The 23731-nt window shown below is 41.5% G+C and overlaps 1 protein-coding gene across 10 annotated transcripts in view; it reads left to right on the top strand.

The window, feature by feature from the left end:
- Positions 1 to 23731, top strand: part of FAM13A (family with sequence similarity 13 member A) — a 166750-nt gene that overhangs the window by 124872 nt on the left and 18147 nt on the right. For 8 of the 10 annotated variants that reach the window (XM_017831702.1, XM_017831706.1, XM_017831705.1 and 5 more), the window contains 8 exons: positions 1479 to 1523; positions 3142 to 3321; positions 6184 to 6370; positions 9285 to 9361; positions 10078 to 10120; positions 15192 to 15342; positions 22924 to 23137; positions 23512 to 23650. In XM_017831702.1, the coding sequence (XP_017687191.1) occupies positions 1479 to 1523; positions 3142 to 3321; positions 6184 to 6370; positions 9285 to 9361; positions 10078 to 10120; positions 15192 to 15342; positions 22924 to 23137; positions 23512 to 23650 (1036 nt within the window). Of the gene's footprint in view, positions 1 to 137; positions 276 to 1475; positions 1524 to 3141; positions 3322 to 6183; positions 6371 to 9284; positions 9362 to 10077; positions 10121 to 15191; positions 15343 to 22923; positions 23138 to 23511; positions 23651 to 23731 lie in introns of those variants that run through there. The other 2 variants (XM_017831711.1, XM_017831707.1) reach the window with 2 other exon arrangements.

The following is a 23731-nucleotide window of genomic DNA, read 5'->3' as shown; positions in this document are numbered from 1 at the left end:
AGATGTGGGAAGAGAGGAATCTTGCAAATTTTTTGTTTCCTATATGCAGATTTTGTGTCCGTACTAATAAATACAGTAGTACTTGTTTGTATGTCTTCTATTCATGAAATCATATGAATGACGCAGCTGCTTTGGTGCTGTGCAGGTCACGTGGGATATACTGGCAAGTCCATGACTGCTTTCCTGGTATGCCACCACTCCAGGGACCTGTCCCTGGACTGGAGAGGTGCACTGAGTGAAGCTGGGACTGTAAAGGATGAGGGTGTGGTTAGGGCACGTTGCTTAACCCACATGGAGCTGAACACACTGGTTCAGCCTAAGGAAGCTGAAGCATATTGCAAGTCTGATTTGGAGCTGGGTGGTTGTGGGGTTTGTAAATCGGGAGTCGGGCTGTTTTGTTGATAGCTGTAGTGACTCCTTGCTTACCCTTCTATCGTCTGTTGCCTGCTAGAGTGGTTATCTGAGAGTGTTGCAGCTTCTTAGATAACTCTAGGCCCATACAGTGAAGTGCACAACATTTGAGGAACAGAGGAAACCTCTGGGTAGTGAAGGGAAGTCAGCTGTTGATGGTTCTGCACTGGAAAGGTTTAAGAGGAACTGGTGAAGACTGAAAGCAATAAATGGCTACTTTGGCAGGAAACACATTTTGCATCTATCCCGGCTCATACCCTGACCACAATGCCATTTTATTGGGATATATCAGTCAGTGTTACTAATTCCTGTGTTGATGTGGGGATAATTTGAAATGAACTCCTAGGCCTGTAGCTTATTTGACCTAACGGAGGTCAACAGGACCTAACAGGAGGGGTGAATAGGCAAAAAAATCACTTTAGCTGCAAAGCTGAGTCAGTGTGGGGGAAAAGGAGGCAGGATGGGACTCAGCTTGGCAGAGGGAGGAAGGCAGTGACAGCTGTGCCAGGTGACAGGTCAACTTGTTCAGAAGGACTTTAAACAGCAAGCAGTTACTCCATTTGACCACATTTGTGTTGGCTTTTTCTGAGCCTGAAAACAGCCCAAGATAAAAGGCAAAGAAGAGAACGTAGGTTTTATTTTTTTAAAATGTGAAGCAAAGAACATGAATATCAGAGAGCTGTTAAATATTAAGTGTATATACATTTTCAAGTCAGCCTCAAAAGACAAGGACTTTTGTGATGAGGCTAAAACAGTTGGCAGCAGCAGAAAGCTCAGAAGAAAGCAAAAAAAATCTGCGGTGTGTTGAGGTTGAAACACTTTGTTAGACCTTGGCCTAATGCACGGGAATGACAGGGAAATTAATTCTTGAGAATATTGGCATTGTCAAAATGTGCCATTTCACAGTGGGAGAGAAAATCCCTTAAGGGGAAAACTAGTGGCGTGCGCAGGCAATTGTTGTTGAGACAGCTCATACCTTTAAGTCTTAGCGCTGCAAAGAACAAGAGTTTTCAAGAACTTATTGTGATGATAAGATCTAACTTTCTTCTCTTTTTTCTTTTATGCAGTGCCCATGTATCACAAGTCAGTAGCAACATTCCTGCTACGGGAGAGTAAGTGTCTCTTGCAATTTTGTAGCTATCCTTCTTGCATATTGGAGCTTTTTTAAGTATCACTGGTTATTCTTTGATTTCTCCTTAAGGGTTGGTCTTATATTAACAAAAAAAAAAAAAGAGCCAGTTTCCCAACAAAGCAGATCATCTGCAATGATAATAAATCACTTCCTTCTGAAAAATTCTCAGGCCCTTGGTTCTTCGCTCGCACTGTGCCTGTGATGTTTTGGTTATGCAAAACTTGCATATTTAGAGAAGCTATTTGCACTGTGTTATCCTCTTGCTCTTGTTGGCTCCCTGTTGCATCTCAACAGAGGATGTGACTTGACCCCACTACCATAACTGGGAGCAGCAGAGCTAATAGTTGGTTCCTTTGCCAGAGCTGGAAATTCCCAATGGCTGATGGGTTTGCAGAACTGATTTGTGTCAATAGTGAACTACAGGCATACTTGGCTAGTTAAACCATGTGGGAGTTTGCAGTTGCCAAGGTATTTTGACTTTTTTTGGGAACTGCAGTCTCAGCAGACTTTCAAGTATAGCAACTGAACACAACTTCTGTAAAGGGGAAGTCAGCCCAAGTACAGGATCCCATGCTCTATCTACTCAGTTAAAAATTAACCAGCAAATCCTGAAATAACGTTTTAATTATGAAAAAAAAACAGTAGAAGCTATACAGGGACTTTGGACAAGCGTGTTTGAAAAACCCATTCTTCAGCAGACTACTTAAGCATTGCAAGAAACAGAGATGGGGTGGGGATGTAAAAAAATGTGTTTCTATGTGATCTCTTTGCAAAAACAACAACAACAAAAAATTAGATTTTGCCCCTAAAAGCTTCCTCTGATGAAGGATGGAAGGGAATATTACAAGCAAATATGAGTACCAAAATGAAGGAGATTTGGTTGTGTTGAAAGTTCAAGTAATTCCACATCTTTAAGCGATGTAACTGCAGAGGATCCTTTGCTGTGGTTTGTGTGGAAGCTCTCTTGCTGCCCCTGGGTGTGACTGTGATCTCTCACCAGAGTACATCAGGGGTGGCTTTGGGTGCGTTCATGGCACAAGAATGTGTGAAAACAGAACGAATTCAGAACAAAATCCATGCTTGGTCATAAAGTTAAACGTGTTAGGAGTTTATAGTGAGCTACTGCTTGCATACTCTCATCCCTGTGTGAGACAGCAGTGAATCATCTTCTTGCAGGTGATCCATTGCCTTGCTGAGCTTGTACTGCACAACAGGCTTGACCGGTGTCAGCATGGCTGGGGATCAGATACAATTTTGTCAGGCCAAGGACTTTTAAAGTGGAGGGTGAAAGTTAGACACCAGTGTCTGTAGTTGCAGTAGGTAAAATTAGATGTTCTACAGAAGGTTCAAACATCCCTAGAAATAAAAAAGAGCAAGATTAATTGGGAAGGCTCAGCTCTTCTGAGAGACCTGAACTGCAGGGTATCTGAAGATTTTGGCTTTGCTTTTTGCATATGTTGTAGCCCTAGGACATTTTGTGCTGCTTTGCCATCATAAAAAAAATATAGCCCGCAGATACCCTTGCTTTATTTATTGTTGCAGAGAGGGAGCTCCGCAAAGTCTTTGAGCTCAATTGACCTTATTTTTCGGCTTGACAGGTATTTAGAGAAGACAATCCGCTCAGCCGTGGAGCAGCATCTCTTTGATGTTCATGGCTCAGGCGGCCAGAGTTCAGAGGACTCTGAATCGGGAACATCTTCAGCCTCTTCTAATGTGTCTGCCAGGCAGAGGAGGCGGCACCACAAAGAGCAGGAGGAACCCCGGAGAAACAGAGACATGTATGAGCCTGATTTCTTTGTTTTGGAAAGTATATTCGGTTAAGTCTACCCTAGTCATGTCCTCTTATCAAGGCGATACTACATTCTATTATGAAATGCACTGACCTTTGCCATGAGTTGAAAGGGCAGAGCAGGCTGCAGTGCCTGTGCAGAGCTCCATTGCATCAGTTAGAGCTGGGAAATTTAGAGTTTATTGGAGATCATGGAGTGGGGCAAAGCACGATAAGAATCTAGGGGGGTTATGCAGTAAAGTTTTTAATTACAGTATTGGGAATTGGTTACTTACAGTATTTGTTACTTTAGTGGAAATTCCCAAGCACTTGGCTCTATTGCTGGTAACTTTTTTTTTAACGTTGGGCTTAGCTGCTTTTCTGAATTCAGAATGGCTTCAAAAACAAGATTAAGTTCTCCTTTTGTGTGTGAAGGCACAGCTTGTGTTTGGATTTAGTGAGGAAACTTGGGAGTTTGTCTGAAATTAGAAAAATCTTCCTTTTGATTAATCGGAATTTAATTTTTTTTTATGCACCCTATTACACAAAGTTTAAACATGATCTTGTGGTGAATTTCATTAAATGTCTGTGAAAGAATAAAGACAGTACCTATTTTTTCCTTTCATACTCCTCTACTTGTGGCACATATTATGTGATACAAATATATTACCACCAGAGCCTTAAACACTTGCCCAAGGCATATCTGTGTTTGAGGAATTGTAACTACAGACTTTGCAAGGCCATGTTCTGATCAGTGCTTACCCATATGTCTAGCTTTAACCCAGCACCAGTTCTTGTAAAGAATGTGTGTGCTTCACTGCAGTATTGAATTGCTAGGATATCAAGTTAGATTCCAAATAAACATCTAGTCCTCTGTTTTTCCTGAATGCTGAATTCTCCAAATCCTATTGGATCTGCACTATTCTGTACAACACCACTTCTGTTCAGGTGCATAGCCATCAATACCTCGTGTTAATATTGCAGCAGTGGTATTTCCCAAAATGTGTCAATGCTACTGTTGTAAAAAAAAAATCTAGAGTTACCCAAAAAAAAAAAAAAGGCCATTTCCTTAGAGAATGAAAATGTGCTGCAAAGATGGACTGGGAAATTAGCACTTGCAAGTCACCAAAGTATCTGGCAGCAGCTCTAAAGTAGTTTTTCTTGTTTAGTCGCCCTGCTGACAGGCTTCTCAGGTAAGTAGGTCACAGACTGGCTAGTGTACGTGTTTGGAAGCATATAGTACTGCGGGGCTTTTTTTCAACATTGCGTTACAGAGCTGCCTTTAGATATGATTGACACAGTTATTCAGGTTCAGTTCTTAAAGCTGGACACAAGAATTTAAAGCACATTGGAAGTTCTGAATGCTGGCCGGGATTCAAATTGTTTTCCCCAGTTTCCTTAGGTCAGATTGCTGGGACTCCTTTGGGTAAATTATCAAAATTGGGAATTTCTTTCTGTGGTTGTTGTTCTGATTGTCAGCGACTTCATCTCTTTGCCTTGTGATGGATCACAAGAGGATTTGTAATGTCACAAAATAGGACTACAGACAGGAAAAGTGTTTATTACAAAAACACATAGGTGAACTCCCAGACTTTGAAGATGACATGATCCATGGGCTCTCTATATGTAATTGGTCTACTCAGGGGTTTATAAAAATTTCCACAAAGGCGAATGTGTTATCTTAGAAGTTTAATCATAGATTTATAATACCTCTTTGTATCTCTTTTCCACCAACAAAACCTAGAGAACTGTGATACAGAAAGTCACTGGAGCCTTCTGGTTTTGCTTTTGTTCTGAATACTTGTCATGCTGGCACTGTCCAGATACTGCAGAGTAACTGGTTTCTTGTGTTTCTTCACCAGTGCAAGACTAGATAAATTCTCCTGCTGTTCGTAGAAGCAGGTTTTGGAGCCACATGGCAGTAACACATACAACAGTTATCAAATATTCCAGTTTCAATGTCAAGTGTAAGCAGGCTGCCTTTAGCCTCTGGCAGGGTAATACAGTGATGAATGAGGCTCACTGTGTTTCTTCTGTTCCCCTAATGTAGTGATGTGTTATGTATGTGCATCTTCACTCTCAGACAAATTAGAGGGAAGAGTACTAAACAGGTTGTGAATGGAAAGCTGCATGCTGAAGACCCAGCAGGTTAATTATGCACGGCAAGACAAGCCATATGCCAAGCTTCTGGAAAACATGAGCAAACCCAACCGGCCCAGAGGGTCCCTGCTAATGCATCACGTGATGGCTTAAGGCTAGCTGTCCACTTCCCTTCCCTTAGCAGAGCAGTCCTCTGTCCTAGCAGTTGTGTTACCATTGCAAAGATACATTTATGTTTTGTGTAATTCCCAAATAAGATTCTAGGATTTGGCTAAAGCACTATAGTCCTGCTCTTACATTTGAGAGTATGAGTAAGAAGGACACAATTATGTGGTGTCATGCACCAAAGGAGATCCTTGGACAGCAACTGTGAATCACTTTTCTAAATTAAAAGCACGTGTCTCAAAGGAAAATATGCTGCATATTCTCAATAAAAATATTGACAGACAGCCACGGGCTAGTCCACCTTCCATCTGAAGTCAATGGGATTTTCTGTGTTGGGTTTAGTGGGAAGTGAATCAAATCTCAAACGTTGATCCTCACAGCTTTCTCACCTGAGGTGTATACACTTGGCTTTCACTCCCCAGTGGGATTTAGCATTGCACAGTGTGTGATTTTTGCTGCATTGGAAAGAACCAGAGATACTGGTTTCATAGGGCATAGAAGATGTTGCCAGAACTAGTCAGCATGATGCAGTTCTCTCTTGTTACTGTAAATATAGCAGAAGAGCATTTTAAACAACCTCTTGTTGTAATGTCCCTTTTCTTTTTAGGGAAGTTGTCAACAAAGAAAACATTCCCTCTGGATTCAGCAATCTTGAGGACTGTATTCTAGCTGCTCAAGAAGTAGAAAAATTACAAGACGCCAGCTCTGGATATCTCAGTGAAAGGAATAAATCGAAGCGGCAGAAATCTAGCACCAGGCTTTCAGAGCTCAATGACAACCAGGACAGTCCTGTGGTAAGCCAGCATGCTGTACTATTTGACACCTGTTACTTTTACTAGGGTAAGAGACTTTTTTATTTCAGTGCACAACTTGTTCCTTTAGGAAGCCTTTTTTTTGCCTGCAGTACAGGCATAAATGGCTGTTTTGAACTATGGAAACACTGGATCCTACCCTTGTAACGTTTGTGATAAGGCAACTGAAAAGCTTTATTTCTGCTATGACCCTCTTACTCCACCTGTAGTCATTTTCTCTTTCCACAGCTTCTTGCTTTTTTTTTTCTTTTGAATTCAGTGAAGCATTTTGGAAAGCAGAAAAGGAAATAAGTCTTTTTCCCAGTCTTTCAGAAGTCTTACAGGGAGGTTGGAACCTTAGATGTAGGTTCTCATGTTCAGGTCAAGTTTATTTTTATGTTCCTTCTAAGTTCTGAAACTAGATTTCAAGTGACTACTTGATAATGAGATGACAAAGGTGTTTTATGCCTTTTCCCAGAAGTGTGTGTGTTACTGTGGTGTTTGCAATTTGCAAAGCACTTTGGAGAGTGTTGGTCCAAAAGGTGATCCCTCTAGCTACTTTTTAATGAAGACGTGAATGACTTTGATATAAGGTCGTAAAAATCTGGAATAGTGTAGAATTTTTCTGGCATATTCATGTGTAATCTCCACAGTAGAAGACAATTTGCCAATTTTTACAAGCTGTAGAATAAAACTGATGCACCCTTCTTCCCTCTCAACCAAACCAAACACCGATTAGAGTATCAGCAGGTGAGAAACTGTCCTGTGCTTCATGCAGGGTCTGCGTACAGTGGCACAGGTGCTGTACATCCCAGGGCCTGGCACTGAGCATGCATTACAGGGTTAATAGTAACAGCAAAAGCTGTGTGAAAAGACTGTCCTGAGCTATAGGGCATTTCCTTCAGTTGTGTTTGATTAAGTTTTAGATCGTGCTGCGAACAAGTGAGTTCTCACCGTGACATTGTGTTTGGACTCATTTTGTTTAGATCATAAGATTGCAATGATTTGATGCTCTTACTCCGTGCAGAGATTCTAGAGAGAGGTGGATTTTGCTTATCTTCATGATAAAAAGAAGGCAAGGTGCCAAAAATTGTACACTGTGCTCAGTTTAGTAACTTAGATTTAATGTTCAGTATCAGTAACCTTCTCAGGAGATACTTCATGAAAGCAGAGTGAGATAGACACATTCACACTTGGAGTCTTTGCTTGTAGTGATGGACATTGATAGGCAGAGGTCTAGTGCTTATCCTCTTTTCGGCACCTCTTCTCTGTGCCTGTGGAGTGTAAAGCAGTTTAAATGTAAATGAGAATTTGTCTTAGGATTTAGGAAAGGAAAGACTGACAGAAGTGTCCGCTTTTGGTGTGGATCTGAAAAACATTCATGAAGCCTTAAAACATGCCCAGAAGAAATGTCCTCAAACTTACCTGTATCCACTGGACTTTGCCCTGCCTCTCATTTTTTGATCTCTTGAGGGGCAAAGTCTGAAAAGAGTGTAAAATGAACTAACCTCGTACTAAAAGCAGTTTGACCTCGATGATCATCAGCATGGTTCTTGCTTGGTCTGCTAGAGGAAATGTCACAGTGGGATTGTCAACTGGGAGTATTGTTATGAAACAGCTTGCAGAGAGCTTGGTGCTACTCTTTTGGAAGAGCAAAAGCTGCTTTTTAAGTTTTAATGTGTGTGCTTATTACATACTTGCATTTCAGAGACTGCCAGAAGGATGCATGGTGGTTTAGCTCTCTTTTGGCTACACCATTATGCTTCTAATAATAACCCAAATTAAACTGCCAACTTGAAGTATAAAAGGACATAACCTGCACCTTAGCATTTACTAATAGGCCTTGGTCATGTGAGCAAGTTTTTGATGTATCTCCTTAACTACCTTTTTCTGAGCCTTCTTTCTTTTCAAAGCCTGAGAGAGTATGTAGGACAGTGTGTGGAAGCTTTCCTCTTAGCTGTCTGATTGCATCTGACTCAAAAGTGTAAGTCAGCAGTGGAAGAGCTGTCAGTTCCACTTACTCTCCCAAGCAAACCAACCAGAAAGCATTAAAAGCTTGTAACCGCGTTTCAAAGACACGGTAGCCAGGTACCAGCAGGACTTGAAGAATCACATTAGTCAAGACTGGAATGACTGACCTGTGTCACCTTTTGGGGCTGGAGGTGTAGCAGGTGAGAGAGGGCTGTGACTGTCCTAAAAAGTCTGTGCACATAGTTTCCGGGGCAAGAACCACACTATGCCACTAACTGACTTCCTCATACTTAAGAGGGATTTTTCCAAAACCCAGGGTAGAAATCCTCCTGGACATGTGCCCAAAGTGGCAACGTGGCTTGTCCTCACAGTAGTTTCTCAAGCTCTTAGAGGACAACAGCATTAATGTTCCTAATGGTAGCCAAGGCAAACATCAGAACAAGGTGTCATAACCAGTTGGATTTCTTGCCCTGCACTCATATTAGTACAACATTATATTTTTACACACGGCAGTCATTTTGCATTCTTCTACCTGTTTAAGAAGAAACTAGAGAAGGATTTGAGGATTTGGCTGAGAAGTGGAGTATTTTCTAAGATGAACATAAGGAGTCCTGCTGCGAAGATGCTTGGATTTTGGTACCTGCTACTACAGAAGTTGCACAGACCACAGAACTGCTTCCAGGCTCAGGCTGTCTCTGTCAGTCTGTAACATGGGAACTTGCAGGGTACTGTGCATCTGTTTTGATGTTTTGAGGTCATCTGATGAAAGAGATCAAGCAGTGAGCAGTTGGGTTTTTTGCAGATTGTGCAAATAAATTATGGGGTTTGTTTTGTTATAAATGTGCAGCAGGCAGTAGTCTTTTGTCTTGTTCCTAGAAGTCCTGTTTAATATTTTTATGTTTAATCTGTTTTATGGCCTGCAGCTTGAATATTTACTGTATTGCAGAGTATGGAAAGCTTTAGCTCATCCAAGCCTATAGACAGAACAGGACCTGATGACATGGAAATTTTATCTGAAGAAAGGTGATTTTTATTTTTTTTTTTAATATATGTATGTTTTCCTTTCTCTGTGATTATAACAGAGCCTGAGAGATCTTCCACCACAGACTATGAGGGTGACATTTAGTTATGCTGCAGAACAGCATTACCCACCATGTTAACTTCAAAGTAGAAGTTCATGGAGGCACTGCGTATGTTGTGTGGGCTTTGCCCTGCAGCATATGCCACCAAGACTCTTTTCCCAGCCTGTTAGGATTGTCTCTGAAGGTGCTGATGGTGCAGACCTGAAAAGAAGTCAGCTGTGAAGCACCTGAGCCAGCATACTCCACACAGAGGATTGCAGGGCCTGTCTTACCTGGCCTCTGGGTTGGGAATCTGGCCCTTTTCTTTCTGCTTCTGCAAAAGCTGAACAGCCTCAATCTGCTCACCTGAGATGACAATTCCTCTTGACACCTGTTTGGTGGGAAAGTCGTACTGATTTGGATTAAGGGCACTGGAATTAAATTACATTATTTATTTTTCACAAATAGCTTCTGAGAGGAAGCAAAAATACACAGTTTAGCAGCTTGACATGCTACAGCCCAGAGTGTCCCTTCGTTTACTGTGTGAATTAGCAAGGGTGCAGGAATAGCAAGAACATAAAAACCTGGTGTGCGTGCAGGAATCCTGCTTGTTTTTGTTACAAGACAGTCTGGTTTTGTATTTGTAATATGTTGGTTTGTTTTTGTTTTTTTTTATAGCAAAGAAAGTGAAAACGATGAGGTTTTTTTCAGGCATTCTCAGGTTGGTATTTTATTTTGTTTTGGTTTTGTTTCAGTTTTCTGGTCTCTAAATGAGCTTTTTATTGAGTAGAAACAAGTAGTTAGTTACGTGTACAGTTCTGTGAAATTTTGTTTTTCTCAGAGAAATGGAGTTAGCATGTACTTTTTCTTTCCCTTACCTATGCTTTTTATTTACATAATTTAGGGAGCCTCTCAGCCACTGAGCAGTCTGAAAGCATCTGCTTCAGTCCCTTTGATCCCTCCTTGCCAAAAAGGGAAGGATCACTGAAGTCAGCACTTTGGTTTAAGTGATGCGAAGTTGCCTTATTAATCATGGCAAACAGGGTGTCTTATCTCCCAGGGCAGTAAGATCAGCTTGTCTCTCTTGATTTCTCTAAAATATCTTGGTCTTTTATTTATGATTTCCCAGCGCAGCCTGTTGCTTTTGAACATAGGTGTCTGCGATCCATTTGTCTTTAGAAAACTGGATCATCTCCTGTTTCTTTCTCAGAGTTGGTAGTTGGGATGGATGTCAGGAGGGAACATGTGGCATTGATGGCAACAGTTTTTCCCCCAGCTTTCTGTTTCTCTTCAACACACACCTCCTGCATTGGCTTTATGGTGTTTTTTATCTGACTGTTCAGCAAATCAAAGATTGGGGTTGAGTGAACACCGTTGCAGTCACTTGTTCATTTGGGTTTCTTTGAAACACCTCTAGACAGCCAAGCATTTAAAATACTGGGGAGAGTTATTTGAGGCACCTCTCCCTCAGCTATGCACCCATTTTAGAGGAGCACAGTAAAACAGCTGTAGCCAATGTCTGTTTGTTTTGGCTGTCTGGAGTTATCTGAAGGCTGGTAATATTTGTAAACTAGACTCCTCATGTGGTTGTTTGGGGGTTTTTTTCCAATAAAAGCCACTATGCATTTGTTGCCTTTGAAAGACTCTGTTTCTGGTAGGAATTATTTCCATCTAGCAAGAAAGATAAGAGATTGCTAACAACTGAGCTCTAACCAGCTGTGTTGTAGCTGGAGAAGTTTGTGGGACCCTGAAATATGTAACCTCTGCAAAAGGTGTTCAGGGCTGCCTTTGATCACTGCTCTGACTGGGCGTAGATGGATCTCCTACTTGGCTCCCAGAGGGTCAGTAATCCCCAATGATCCTGCACTTGCTCGTGAGTTGTTATATTTTCCGGACTGTAGATTTTGCAACACCTTATTCCTCACATATCTACTTGCTGGTGGAGAAGGTGCTGTTACTGCCATGCCACACAACACTCCTATTAAGCTTTTAAATTAGCCTGGTGGAGGTATGTTTGAGTATGAAATCATAATCTTAAAATAAACTTCTCTTTAGGACAAGTTTTAAAATGTAGAATTTTAACTGCAGGAGAGGACAGCCTTAACCCAGAGCCTGTATTATATAGGAATTACAGGGTCAAGAAAATGTTACATTCCTGCAGAGTTGTTTTACATTCCTTGCCCCCTTATAATCCTTTTGCTTAGGAAAGCTTAAAGACATACGTTTCATAACAAACAACCCATTATGTATGAGGAAGGGATAGGGACTTCCTTTCTCTTTCTCACCCTGTCTCCGGTCTGAGAATATTAGGAAAGGTATTTGGAATTTGCCGTAGTTACCAGTTGTGCTGACTTGGTTCTCCATGAGGCTGTAAAAATACCTTGAAACTCAAGTCCCAAATGAATTTTCAGTGCTTTTGTAACCTTCATAATCTACCCTTGGAAGTAGCTAAATTCCAGGATGAAAAGCACAGCTTTGTAGTATCTAGGTTTTGACAAGGGAAGGGTATTTAAGATTCACACCAGCATGGCAACAAGTGTAGAGGGGGATTGGCATGACTCAGAAGTAAGGCAACAGAATGGCTGCATTCCTGCATCAGGTTGTATTAATAAGATGTGCTTGAGGATGCTTCCTGCTTGTGGTTGTAAGGGATGATCAGATGTAGGGGAAGAAAGCCTTCTAATTTGAATCCAGATGTAACTGATCAGAATACAACTTCCTGATCAGAATTTAAAAACCTTTCTGTTGACATTTATTTCTAGCTGCTTGAGCTACTCTTTGTGCTGAATCTCCATTGGAGCAGCGAGAATGAAAGTAGCTGACTTGTGCCCAGGTTACTTAGATCTGTAGTTACTGCTGCCTGCAAAGTATAGCTGCAAAAGCAGCTTCTAAAAAGCAGAATTCAAGTACCTACTTTGAAGATTTTTTTCATGGTCATTTATGTAATATCCGCAGTGCACTGAGGCTGCCAAGCATTACCGAGATCATCAACTTGCTGCCCCTTCAGTTTGTAAGAAATTGTGGCACATCCATACCTAAGGCAAAGTAGTTCTCCCTTACATGATTTTTTTCCCTGGAGGTTGACAACTTGTGGCATCAGGAAATCAAAAAGGAAAAATAAGTGATGGAAACACTGAATTATCAACCCCTCTAAGGGTTTGGAATGCGCATTAATGCAAAGGAAGTTAAACGTCTGCTTTCTTGAGTCTCCTGGGTTTTTACCACCATTGTTCTTCAGAACACCTGATGATTTATTCATTGTATTAGAGGCTACATCGGTGAGCAAGGAAAGGAGAGCAACTGGCAACAGGCAGAGCACAGGCCTGTTTTTAAACACGTTTTAAATGTTTTCTACAACTCAAGTGACTTTAGAAGGATGAGGACATGGATATGATCTTTCTAATATATCTGTAATGGAAATGTTTACCCATCTGGGAAGTGCTCTTATATCTGCCAAAGATATCTTTTAAGAGTCTTAATAAGTCAGGAGATAGTACGCTCTTCATAAAAAGATGTTTAACTCTGTAATTAGTATCAGTAGTGGTGACAAGATGGTATTTTCAGGTTGGTCTCCTTGAAATTCTTAATCTAGATAAATTCCTCTCTTCACACTTCTTTATGTTATTAAAAATAACGCTTGTTTTGAAACTTACTGCTTAATTTCTTTCAGCCTTTAAAATACTGTGCTGGCAAATTATATGCAGTTTATCAACGGGTACAGTTTGTTCTTTTAGTAAATGTAGAAGACTGCCTGTTTCTGGCCACTGACCAGTCTTTCTGTTTGGAATGTACACTGACTGTTTAGATCCTAGCAGGAAATTTGTTACTGAACCTTAAAGAAATATTTAAGTCCTCCCAACCTGGAAGCAGCTTAAAAGATATTGAACGGTGAATTAGCATTTTTCCATGTACAGCTCTCACAATAAACACATTTGTAATCAGATTTAGCGTCAAGCTGTACGAGTTATTAGTGTTTGGCAAACTGTCATCTAGTGTTTCATTTTGTTATGCTGTTTCAACAAGGTGATTTATTGAAATGAACAGGAAGTACACACCTCATACAAATACAATACAGAAAACTCTTTACAACACCAGGATATTCATCACCCTGATTTTTAGAACCATAGAACAACCCAGGTGGGAAGGGACCTCAAAAGATCACCTGATCCAACCTTTTGTGGGAAAGGAAGCCTAGATGAGATTATTTAGCACCCTGTTCAATTGCAGGGATTGATGGAATTGAATCCAGATAAGATTAAAACATTTACTCATATGATTTGTCTACTGGGCAAGGTTTTCTTTCCCCTCTTCATGAAATTTACTTGTTTTTCTCTGCTCAAAAGGGAAAAAAACATAAACACATCATTAACTTTATGCAGATGAAACAAAGTAAATGTGCCTTAGTGGTGTGTATTAGGGATATTGAAGCATTTGGCCGTGCTTCTGGATTCACAAGAAAAATACGTCCAGAGATACCAGTTATTTTCTTTAGGTCATTTTCTTTGCATATCAGCATATGCAGATTACAAACTAGATTATCAAAATACCTGCAGGGAGAAAATCTGTATGTTGACTACCTGCTAGACTATGTTAGAGAGAATTATGCCTAAACTGTTCTTATCAAATTCCACTAGTTTATGTAGTAGTGTAGTGCTGTCTATTCGGATAGCTCTGTGCTTGTTGGTGGATTTATACATATCACACTATATGTTTATGTACATGCTTTACAGTTCCTTTTCCCTGCTGCCCTCTGTGTGGCATTACAGCTGATTTGTTTTAGAGTCACAAAACTACTCATTTCGTCAGGCACTATTGCGGACATGCAGTGTGTCTCTGGATTGTGGAAATGGCAGTGGTTTCTGCATAAATGCACACGACGTGTGGTATGTGCAGGGGTGAATAGTGGTGAGACAAACAGCAGTTGCTCCTAGGTAGTGCTAACTGGTGAATCATTTACTTGACAGCATTCTGCCTTTTTTTTTTTATTCCTAAGTCATTGGATGCTTGTGTGAATTTTTTTGGCTTTTTCCCAGAGTCCGCACTGCTTCCAGCTGAGATGCCAAACCCTACTGCCGTTTGGATTTGCGCAACGCTGCTTTAATACCCCGAGCTCCTCCATAAATAGTTCTGCTCTCCCCACGCCCAGCTAGAAAACAACCACAGGAAATCAGGGAATGTGCAGCCAGCACAGCTTAGCTGGCACTAATTGATCTGAGCCAGCACAGCCTGCATGAGAGCATTCATGTACGTAGCCTGCACTGCTTGCTGTCTGCAGCTGCTACCTCAGGAGCTCTGGTGCCTGCTTTTTAGAAGGCACCATATTGCTACAGCCTCACAACAGCAGCAGCGGTTCTGTTGTTGCTCGAAGGAGTTGCGCTCCTGTTGGAAGTGTACGCAGCCACCCCCTCCCTCTCCCTTTCTCTCTGCCTCCCTCCCTCCCTCCCTCCCTCCCTTTTCATCCCAATCTATTACTGGAGGCTTTTTCAGCTGCATGCAGTTGTCAGGGCAGGCAGTCTCAGGAACTTGCAGTGGCTTTCTAAAGAAGGAGAAATTCAAGGAAGGCAGATGGACAGATGTCTTAACTGGTGTGAGTGAGCAATTAGTACATAGGGGTCACCAGGCAGGGGATTTGGATTTGGAGCTGGAAACATCAGGGACTGTTTGTTTGGATCCTATTAGCTAAAGGCATGAGCTTACTGTTGCTGTGACTGCAGGGGTTTTTTTCTTCCTCTGCATCCTGAAACATTTTTTTTTCTTTTCTCTCTCATTTCTTTGGGTGTATGGGAACATAGCTGACTTCAAGTATGAAGATTCAAGAGCATCAAAGCATGCCTGAAAACAAGTTGCAAAGAAATCAAGATGCTGATGATCAGGAAAACAGTTTTGTATCTGAAGTGCCTCGGCTGGATTTAACCTCACTGTGTGATGACAACAACTGGGAAGGTAGGATTGTGTGATGGCTGGTCATATGAGTGAAATGAGAGAGAGGGAAACCTGAGTGGGCTGTATCTTTATGTGATCGTGTTCTTATGCTAAAAACAACAGGAAAGCAATTTTGTCCTAAATGTAGAACTGAAAGTTTGGAGAAACTGTAAGCAAATACTAAATGGTACTAAGTCTAATTGTCACTTAGAGGGAGAAAATTAATTGTTTTATTCTTGAAGTTACTTTCATGTTCCGTTTAGCACTTTTATCCCTGAGTGTTTCAGGATATCTTATTTCATGGTGACATTGGAGATTTAAGCTAGACTGTCTTATGCTTCAAAGCAACTGAGTGTTTCACAGTCTAAAAGGAACATTTCTTCCTCTTCAGCCACTATTTGGAAATAATTATTTGGATCTGAAAGGCACAGCTGGAAAAAAAAACTGTCTATCTGTTACTTTGTCTTACAAACAACTTTTTTTTTTAATGTATTCTGTGAAGGAAATCTGTTCGCCAGCTCAAGTAGCAGTTTTAAATTGATTGTATGTCATTTAAATTATTTTAATACTGTTTCTTAGGTCTCATGTCCAGAGTGCATGCTTGGTTGGCTGTTTACACTTACTCTTTTAAGAGTGGGAAATCTGGGCAAACTCTGTGGGTGCCATGAGCCTCAATTTCATTTGAAATTGAGATGAAATGAAGGTGTCCAGTGCTTCTGGGATCAAACCCTTTTCCAGTTACTGAAATGTTTCTATATACAAGCAAGAATTCTTCTGTTAGTTTATGCTTTAAGAGTGAAAGATGGGTTTTGACAGGGAAGAAACAGGAAAACGCAAGTGTTTTAATAAAGCAGGAGAGGGAAAATGTGCTACTAATTCATTGCTCTAAAAAAGCAATCTCTGAGGAACACTGAGAAGTGAAGTTCTCTACTCTTGCCTCCACAGTGTACGTGACCTAGTATGTTTTGCCTTTCCTTCTAGGACAGAAGTAGTTATGACACTTCAGACATGAGTAAAGAAAACCCGCAGCCATGGCTGCCTTTGATTCAGCCAGGAATTCAACTAGTCACCCTGGACAGGAGGGAATTTTTCCATTTGCTTACTGGGCAGGGAATCCCTAGATGGAATCACCACATGTGCAGCATGGCTGATCAAAGAGCCTCAGAAGGGCTCCCAGGCAGCCTTGGCCACTCTGTGTTTACTGAGATGCTAATTAGCAGAGCCCTGCAGGGTCTCAAGGCAGGGTGAGCATGTCTGTGTCCTCAGAGGTGATGTGTGGCTTCAGCCATCCTGTGAACCTTTGGAAATAATGACTCTTTTTTTTTCCATCCTGCATTAGTAATAGGAGTCATATGAATGCACGAAGGAGAGAACACAGCTCCTTTCTGTCTGCCAGTGGCTTTACCACTGTATAAAATAACTTGTATCTTTGGTACAACTTCCTTGTAGCAGGCATGCTCTTATGTTTGGATTCTAGCTTTCTTGCCCTGCAAATACGAAACAGGATTAAGGGCACATGTGACTGCACTTGAAGAGTGCTTCTCTCAGATTCTTCCTTCCTCCCGTCTGTTCATGTGTATTTCACAAGAGGAGGAGGTGGGCAGTTGCAAAAGAATCAGCTGTTGGGGGTGAGAGAGACATCATCTTCAGAAATATGTGCCTTCCAGAATCACCATTTTGTTGGCATGGATGCAACAGCAGCAAAATGGTGTCTTCTGTATCTCAGCAAGGAGGGACTGAATCTTTCCCAGCTGTGGATGTGAAATCAAGCTTGCAGCAGCCAGGAAGGGAAGGTATTAACATCAACTCTCAGACTGCTTCTCTAGCTAACGGCACAGTCTGTTGTTGAGACTGGCTTTGCAAGGCACAGTTGTACCACCCATCCACGGCTCTAGCCAGGATATCCTCCTGCCAGCCAACCTGTGTCACTCAAACCTTCACACATCTCTCCAGGATCCGTGCCAGAGCTCTGGTTGCATCCCCATTGGAAAGGAGAAAGGACCATGCCTTCAAAAGTGGCAACACTGAACTGTTTATTGCTTTGCTCTAGCAAATTTGGTAGGTCCATCTTTCAGGAAATTACCCATTACATAGTTGACTGACTTTTGAGGACAAGGTCCTCTATATCATACTACAGGAGATACAGAGCATCTAAGGACAAGGGCAACTGCTAGGACTTTCACAAGTGACTTGTGAGAACAGTTACAGGTTGAGGGGTTGCTTTTGGCTGTAGCTGTCACTGCCTCGAGTGTTAGGAAAAAGCCTTGAAAAATGGGCACAAAATTACACAAGACAACATTGTCCATTGACTAGGTTTTATTTGTTAGTCAGGTAGGCTCTCCATCGTGTTAAGCTGCCATAAAAACCCTCATTCAGGGGCACAGAACTCTGATAGCTGCTACCAGGTGAGCTGGCAGAGTCCCATGCCTTTTATGTTATGCTAGAAGTAATTTTTACCAGATTTTTCTTTCCCATAAGGCTTCCCACGTAGTCAAAACTCTACACAAGAGGAGAGATTTGCTGTACTTCTCCAAGCTGTGTTCCCTTTACCTAAAGCTGAGCAGAGACAGGACAGAGAAATTTGCGTCCCGCAATGCATAGGCTCACACTCCACCACATGCCCACCTTCTGTGTCCCCCTTGCCTGCTATGTATAGAGGCATATGTGTAGTAATCATCAGGCTATTGCTGTAGTAGGCAAGGCGTGAGCAGTGCCCCAGCCAAATTCAAGACCTGAACTCTTAGCCTAGGTAGATTTCCATGGTCCAGAAGTAGTGTGCATCTAGCAGGTGCAAATCGGGTAGTTTTGTTCTCGCACTGGGTGTGAACCAAGGTGTCTCTGTGAACTGGGATATCTGACTGCTGAGTTTGCCTGCTAAACTGGTCAGTCAGTGCCAGCTGAGATGGCTTTGTAAGCAAGCATTTTCAGAGCTGCTTCCATAGCAAAGGTTTCTAATTGTTGTGGATTATGTTTGAATTGGGCGCTGTGACTGAGGAGTACAGAGTGTTCTCTCACAGTCCAGAGCTATTGTGCAGATTTCTTACCAAATGTTTCTAATTCAAGCCCAGAACTTGCTATCCTGTCCTCGAGGAAAATCTGGAAGTATGTTGCTCTTTGGAACAGTGGCTGGCCTTGTCAGCAGATTGGGCTGTGCAGGCGGTTCAGTGGATCAATACGATGTGTGTGATTGCTGCCAATGTCACCTGATTACTGATGCTTTAAAAAGTTCTGTAGCTGAGATTTTGAGCAGAGTTTGCAGTAACAAGCACTTAAGGAATAATCAACAGACATTTTTCTGCAAACTATCAAGCTTTAAAAAAAAGCAGAAGTTTAAAATGCAAAAACACAATTCGAGTTCTCAGTGTTGAGAACTCAAGTATTGCAGCACTTAGACCCTGAGGGTGAAGCTGATCTACAAATAGTTTTAGCATTGACTTAGTTGATACTTTCCCATGAAAAAAAACCCAAAGGAATGCAAAAAAATCCAAATAGTGTAGCAAAAGGGAAGCTGCATTTAGTTTTCTTTTTTTTTTAGCACTGTGAACTTAGACTGATCAATATATATGTGTGTAACAGTCTTTAGCATAAGGTAAATAGGTAATGAAGCACATTTCATTTTTATTACTAAGTGTAGAAAAAAATAATTGCATTGTTTACTGAATTTATTTTATAGCATCAATATATTAAAAATGTGGTTTTGATTGTTAAAGTTTGCTTGCTAGCTGAGAGATGCGTCATCTCACTAACTGAATAAGCATGGCAGTGCTGTATTTGGGCCATTCTTTTGATCTGCGTAGGAAGAACACCTCCTGATGTATTCAAACAAGGATATTTCCATACAGTTATTTTTAAGATGAAAAAAATAGTTTGTTACTGAGCTAGTGAATGCTTTGGATGGAGTTCTAAATTGCTTTATTCATTTCATTGTAAGAGGTCTTTCTGGACTCTTTCAAGTGGCATTTTGATGCTAGGACCTCAGGTGTTGTAATGAGTTTAGACTTCTTAATCCCTATGGACCTACTTCAGTTTACAGCAGCTAAGGTTTGGCCTCCTTTGTTTGATAGCTGGGTGTGTGTAAAAGCAGTTAGCAGCAGGCATCAGCTGTGTGGCTGCAGAGAGGGAAACAGGAGATGCCTATGGCATTTTGCTGGCTGCACCTCAGGTGGTATTTGTGTGTGGACACCCCTCTGTTGGCCCTGCAGCCCCCAGTAACCCTGTGGCAAATATACAGTGTAATTATAAAAAAGACATGTTTTTGTCAGCAAGAGTGCTTGGAGCTCACTAGTAATACACTAGTGTGATACAATAAATCTTTCTTCCTTCTTGCATTTTACAGATTTATTAATATCTCCAGCCCTCTATGCAGCAGGTTTGCAGAGAGGTTGTATTGCCATAATGTGTCTACAGAGTTCTGCAGAGCCACACCTGGCAGATGGCTGACAGCTTTGTTGAAAGATTAGCTGGTTTTGTGGGATTTTGAGAGGGAGTGCAGCGCTTCTGAAGGACTGCAGGCTCAATACCAGCATAGCTCACTGCTTCTGTGCCAGCTTAGAAAAGGCAGACCTGAAAGAAATGCCTTGAGAATCTGACCAAGAAATAAAAAAATTTTTCACCCTTTCTCTGCACTGGTACAGCTACAGTGGCTAGATATTCCCTTTTGGTTTTTTTTATGAAAAGTTTTCATTAGGGAAAAGGGGGGGGAAAAGCGTGTGGAAAGAATGTGGAGATGGGTAGAAAACCAAGAGTTTTCCCTGAGCAAGAGAGATCTGTTCAGGACAGAAAATTAATAAGGGTAGCTGCCCTGTCAAGTCAATGGCAAGGAAAAGGTGAAACATCTACATTCTTTACTGAGATTTTATTCTTCAGGTAGCAGAAAGGGGAAAGGGTGACAACATTAATCATGATAGCAGATACTTCAAACCTGAACCATTAAGTCCAGGAACTTAACAGCCTTCAGGAAAGGCTCAGTGCTTTGACAGCTATCTTAGATAAATGAATAACAAAAAATATGTATCCCGTTAAACAGGAATTGATTGATTGTACACCGTCAGAAAAAGTGGCAGCTTACCCTAAGTGGGTTCCTATATGTTTGTGTGATCCAGCAATTCCAGTGCTTCCAGCTGAAGCACCTGGTCAGAAGAAGAGAGAAGGCAGTTGGACTACAGCTCTGGTCTACTTTGTGATCTGATGTAGATAAAATCCATAATTCTATATACCTACATATATTCCTTGATTAATTGCTGTGTTGCTCTCTGGGAGTCTAGCTGTTTTGTGTGTAGATGAGTTTTTTTCTTCTCAATATGTTGGGTCAGCAAGGGAAACGAAATTACCCATAGAGTCAGGCCTTCCAGGAGCAAGGGTTAAAACCAGCTGATTTTCTATAGCAACCATTTGTTCTGTCAAGTCTCAAATTTGATTTTTCCTTTTAGGACTTTTTCCTTCTCCTTTTTAACACTTTCTCCTTTGCACTGTGAGTTTCTGTTTTGGGGGAGTATTTTGAAATCAACAAAATAAAAAGTATATATACCTTAGTCTCGAATAGCTTATGTGAAGTGCTTTGTTGTCTTCTGGGGTTTGATCAGAGGCTCTTTGAGCCTTTGCAATTCCCTGAATGTTGCATGCTATCTGGTTTAAAAATCCACCTTGGACAAAGTCACATGCATCATGCATGATTAATGATGGCTTTGTTAGCTGGTGTGATAGGAGCTTAATTTGGTTACTGCTAAATATGCTGCTGATTTCTTCTAAATTTATTCTATCTATGTAAATCCCATGAAGGTGTTATTTAACAATTTCCAAGAGCAAGTTCTGCTTGGGGGTGAGAGCATATTCAGAGAACTAAAAGGGAGAGATGTCTAGAAGAATCCCATGCATCATGTAACTCTCATTCCTGCAAGTCAAATGTATCAACTTTTTTCCTTTTGTATTATTACCCTTTATTTTGCTACAAGAGATCTTGTGAGATCCTTCCCAAAATTGTAAGAGATTCAGGGAAGTGGGTGCAAAATATTTCAGGTATTAGATACTGCCACGATTGAACTGTGCTTAGAAAAACTCTTTTTCCAGAAATTACCTAAGAGAATTGCAGGCTGCATAAGCTTTCTGATTCTACATGCACTTCAGACTTGCACACCTCATGGAAGTAACATCTGTGAGCCAGGCTTGTATGTGCTTCTCTTATCACAACACCTTCAAGAAGCTCTTATACAAAAAACCCCCTGCCATCCCTTCCAGGGTAACCATCAGTGTGAATGCAGCACCAGCCTCTAAGCAGAGGCATGCCATTTATATTCATGTGCTAAGGAAGAAGAGAAAAGGAGAGCAGAGCATCGTTTGAAGATGTGTATGGGCAAAAAACCACTGAGCCTGTCATTACTGCGTTGGGGATGATCTCACACTGCCCAAATTGTACAGAGGGGGAATATTAAACAGCACAGAGGTTCTGCAGGGGAGTCCTTGTGCAATCCACTCTGAGCTGTGAAAATGTTATCCTTGTTCAGGAAAAGGAAATAACTGGTTTTTTTTCATAAATTGATAACTTCTAAAGCCCCTTCTCTTTGTGAATGGAGAAAAGACACACTAGGCACAGGAAACAGTCCATAGCTCTGCGACTGATCTGGGAGCTTTCTATAGGGTTTTTGTTTTGTTACTTGACTCTAGAACTGTTTGTTAGATTTATAAGTTCAAAGCCTGGCTCTTAGCACCACAGGATTAGACAGTTTAAGTAGGAGCATGCAAATCAGCTTAGTAAACTATCTGAACACAAAATGTTGGACTCCTTATGGCATCTGGAGGGAGTGATCACAAGATTGAGGCGATTGCTTTCCGTGGGCTCTATTATGCTAATCAGCAATGCTAAGTTGGGTTTCCCTTTCCCACTTCCATCTCCCTGTACAACATTGCTTTTACTTCTAGCTGGTTATGTAATCCAGGGGACTGAGAATTTTCTCCCTTTTGTACTATGCTGTTAAGCAGCAGGATTGCATGTGAAAGAGATAAGGGGAAATTGGGACCATATTCCATAATTGTTAATTTATGGGCTAGGCACCCTGTGGAACAGGTAGTGGTGCCAGACACCTTTTGCTTGCAGACTAGAAGAACCTATGTTTACTCCAAGGCTTTGAATTTCCAGTAGCAGGTGACCGGGTTGCACTGGAGAGCTGGAGGCTACAGGAAGACCTACTCATTTACAGTATTTGTACATCCTGAAACTGAAAAAATATCCTTTTGTAATCCAGTTGCCTCTTTTGTACTGTGTTCCAATAATTCTCTCTGTCCAGCATAACATTTTAGTCAAAGGTGTTACCTGGTGATAGCCTTGTTTAGAGTCAGTCTGTGGTAATTCCTCATCATCTTTTGGGCACAGTTTTCTGTTGCACCTAAGAGATTACTTACGTTTGTGTAGGGTGCCCATGTGGTCAGGCAGTGCTTTGTATTGCTTTGCACACAGGGCAGATGCGAGTAATGACCGGAGAATTGCCTGGTGGCAAGGAGTCATGGTCCAGGACAAATGGGTCAAGGTTCATTAGAAAAGTTACCTGGAGTCTTGTCTTACATGTAAAACAAAAACAATAAAACCAGCCTTTGTCTTACTGTTCCCAGAGCCCATCCCTGCTCTTTCCTCATGGCAGCGAGACGGCTTAGACTCAGATGAGGCTCGCCTTTCCCCGCAGGCTGGGCGCTTAATTCGCCAGCTGCTGGATGAGGACAGCGATCCTATGCTGTCCCCTCGCTTCTATGCCTATGGACAGAGCCAGCAGTACCTGGATGATACAGAAGTGCCTCCTTCTCCTCCCAATTCTCATTCCTTCATGAGGTGGGTGGTGATTTGCCTGTGCTGACCCTCCCTCCCAGCTGCATCAAGCAACATCCTCATATGTTGTTGTATCATATACATCATATAGCTGTGCTGTGTTGTGTTTCTTTTCCTGCTCACAGGAAACTGTTGTTTTTATGAAAGTTCTTGGTAGCTAATCATTTCTGGGTTTGTGAATTTATATCTAGGGAGTTGCTGCTGCTGAAAGAGGCTGTTAGAGCATCTTTTGCTATCTGTCATTATGGAGTAGCAACATAGCATTCTCACTTTCTGGGCTTTACCTTTATTTACCCAAAGTTTAAATGCCGTTCTCTGCATCAAGATGTACTGTGGCTGTTTGGATAAGCTCTTCCTGCAATCTCTGTTCTTGGTAGGAGGCGGAGTTCATCCTTGGGATCTTATGAAGATGACAGAGAAGACCTTACCCCTGCACAACTCACCCGGAGGATTCAGGGACTGAAGAAAAAGATCAGGAGATTTGAGGACAAATTCGAAGAGGAGAGGAAATACAGAGTGAGTTTCTAGGAGTTAAGCATTTATGTGGAGATATATGAATTAACAACAAAGGGAAGGGACATCAGGGAAATGTGTCAA

Source organism: Lepidothrix coronata, unplaced genomic scaffold (assembly GCF_001604755.1).
Source record: "Lepidothrix coronata isolate B3197 unplaced genomic scaffold, Lepidothrix_coronata-1.0 Scaffold195, whole genome shotgun sequence".
In the NCBI taxonomy this organism is placed as follows: Eukaryota; Metazoa; Chordata; class Aves; order Passeriformes; family Pipridae; genus Lepidothrix; species Lepidothrix coronata.
Note: the sequence above shows the minus strand (reverse complement) of the source record. Positions and strands in the feature narration are given on the sequence as shown.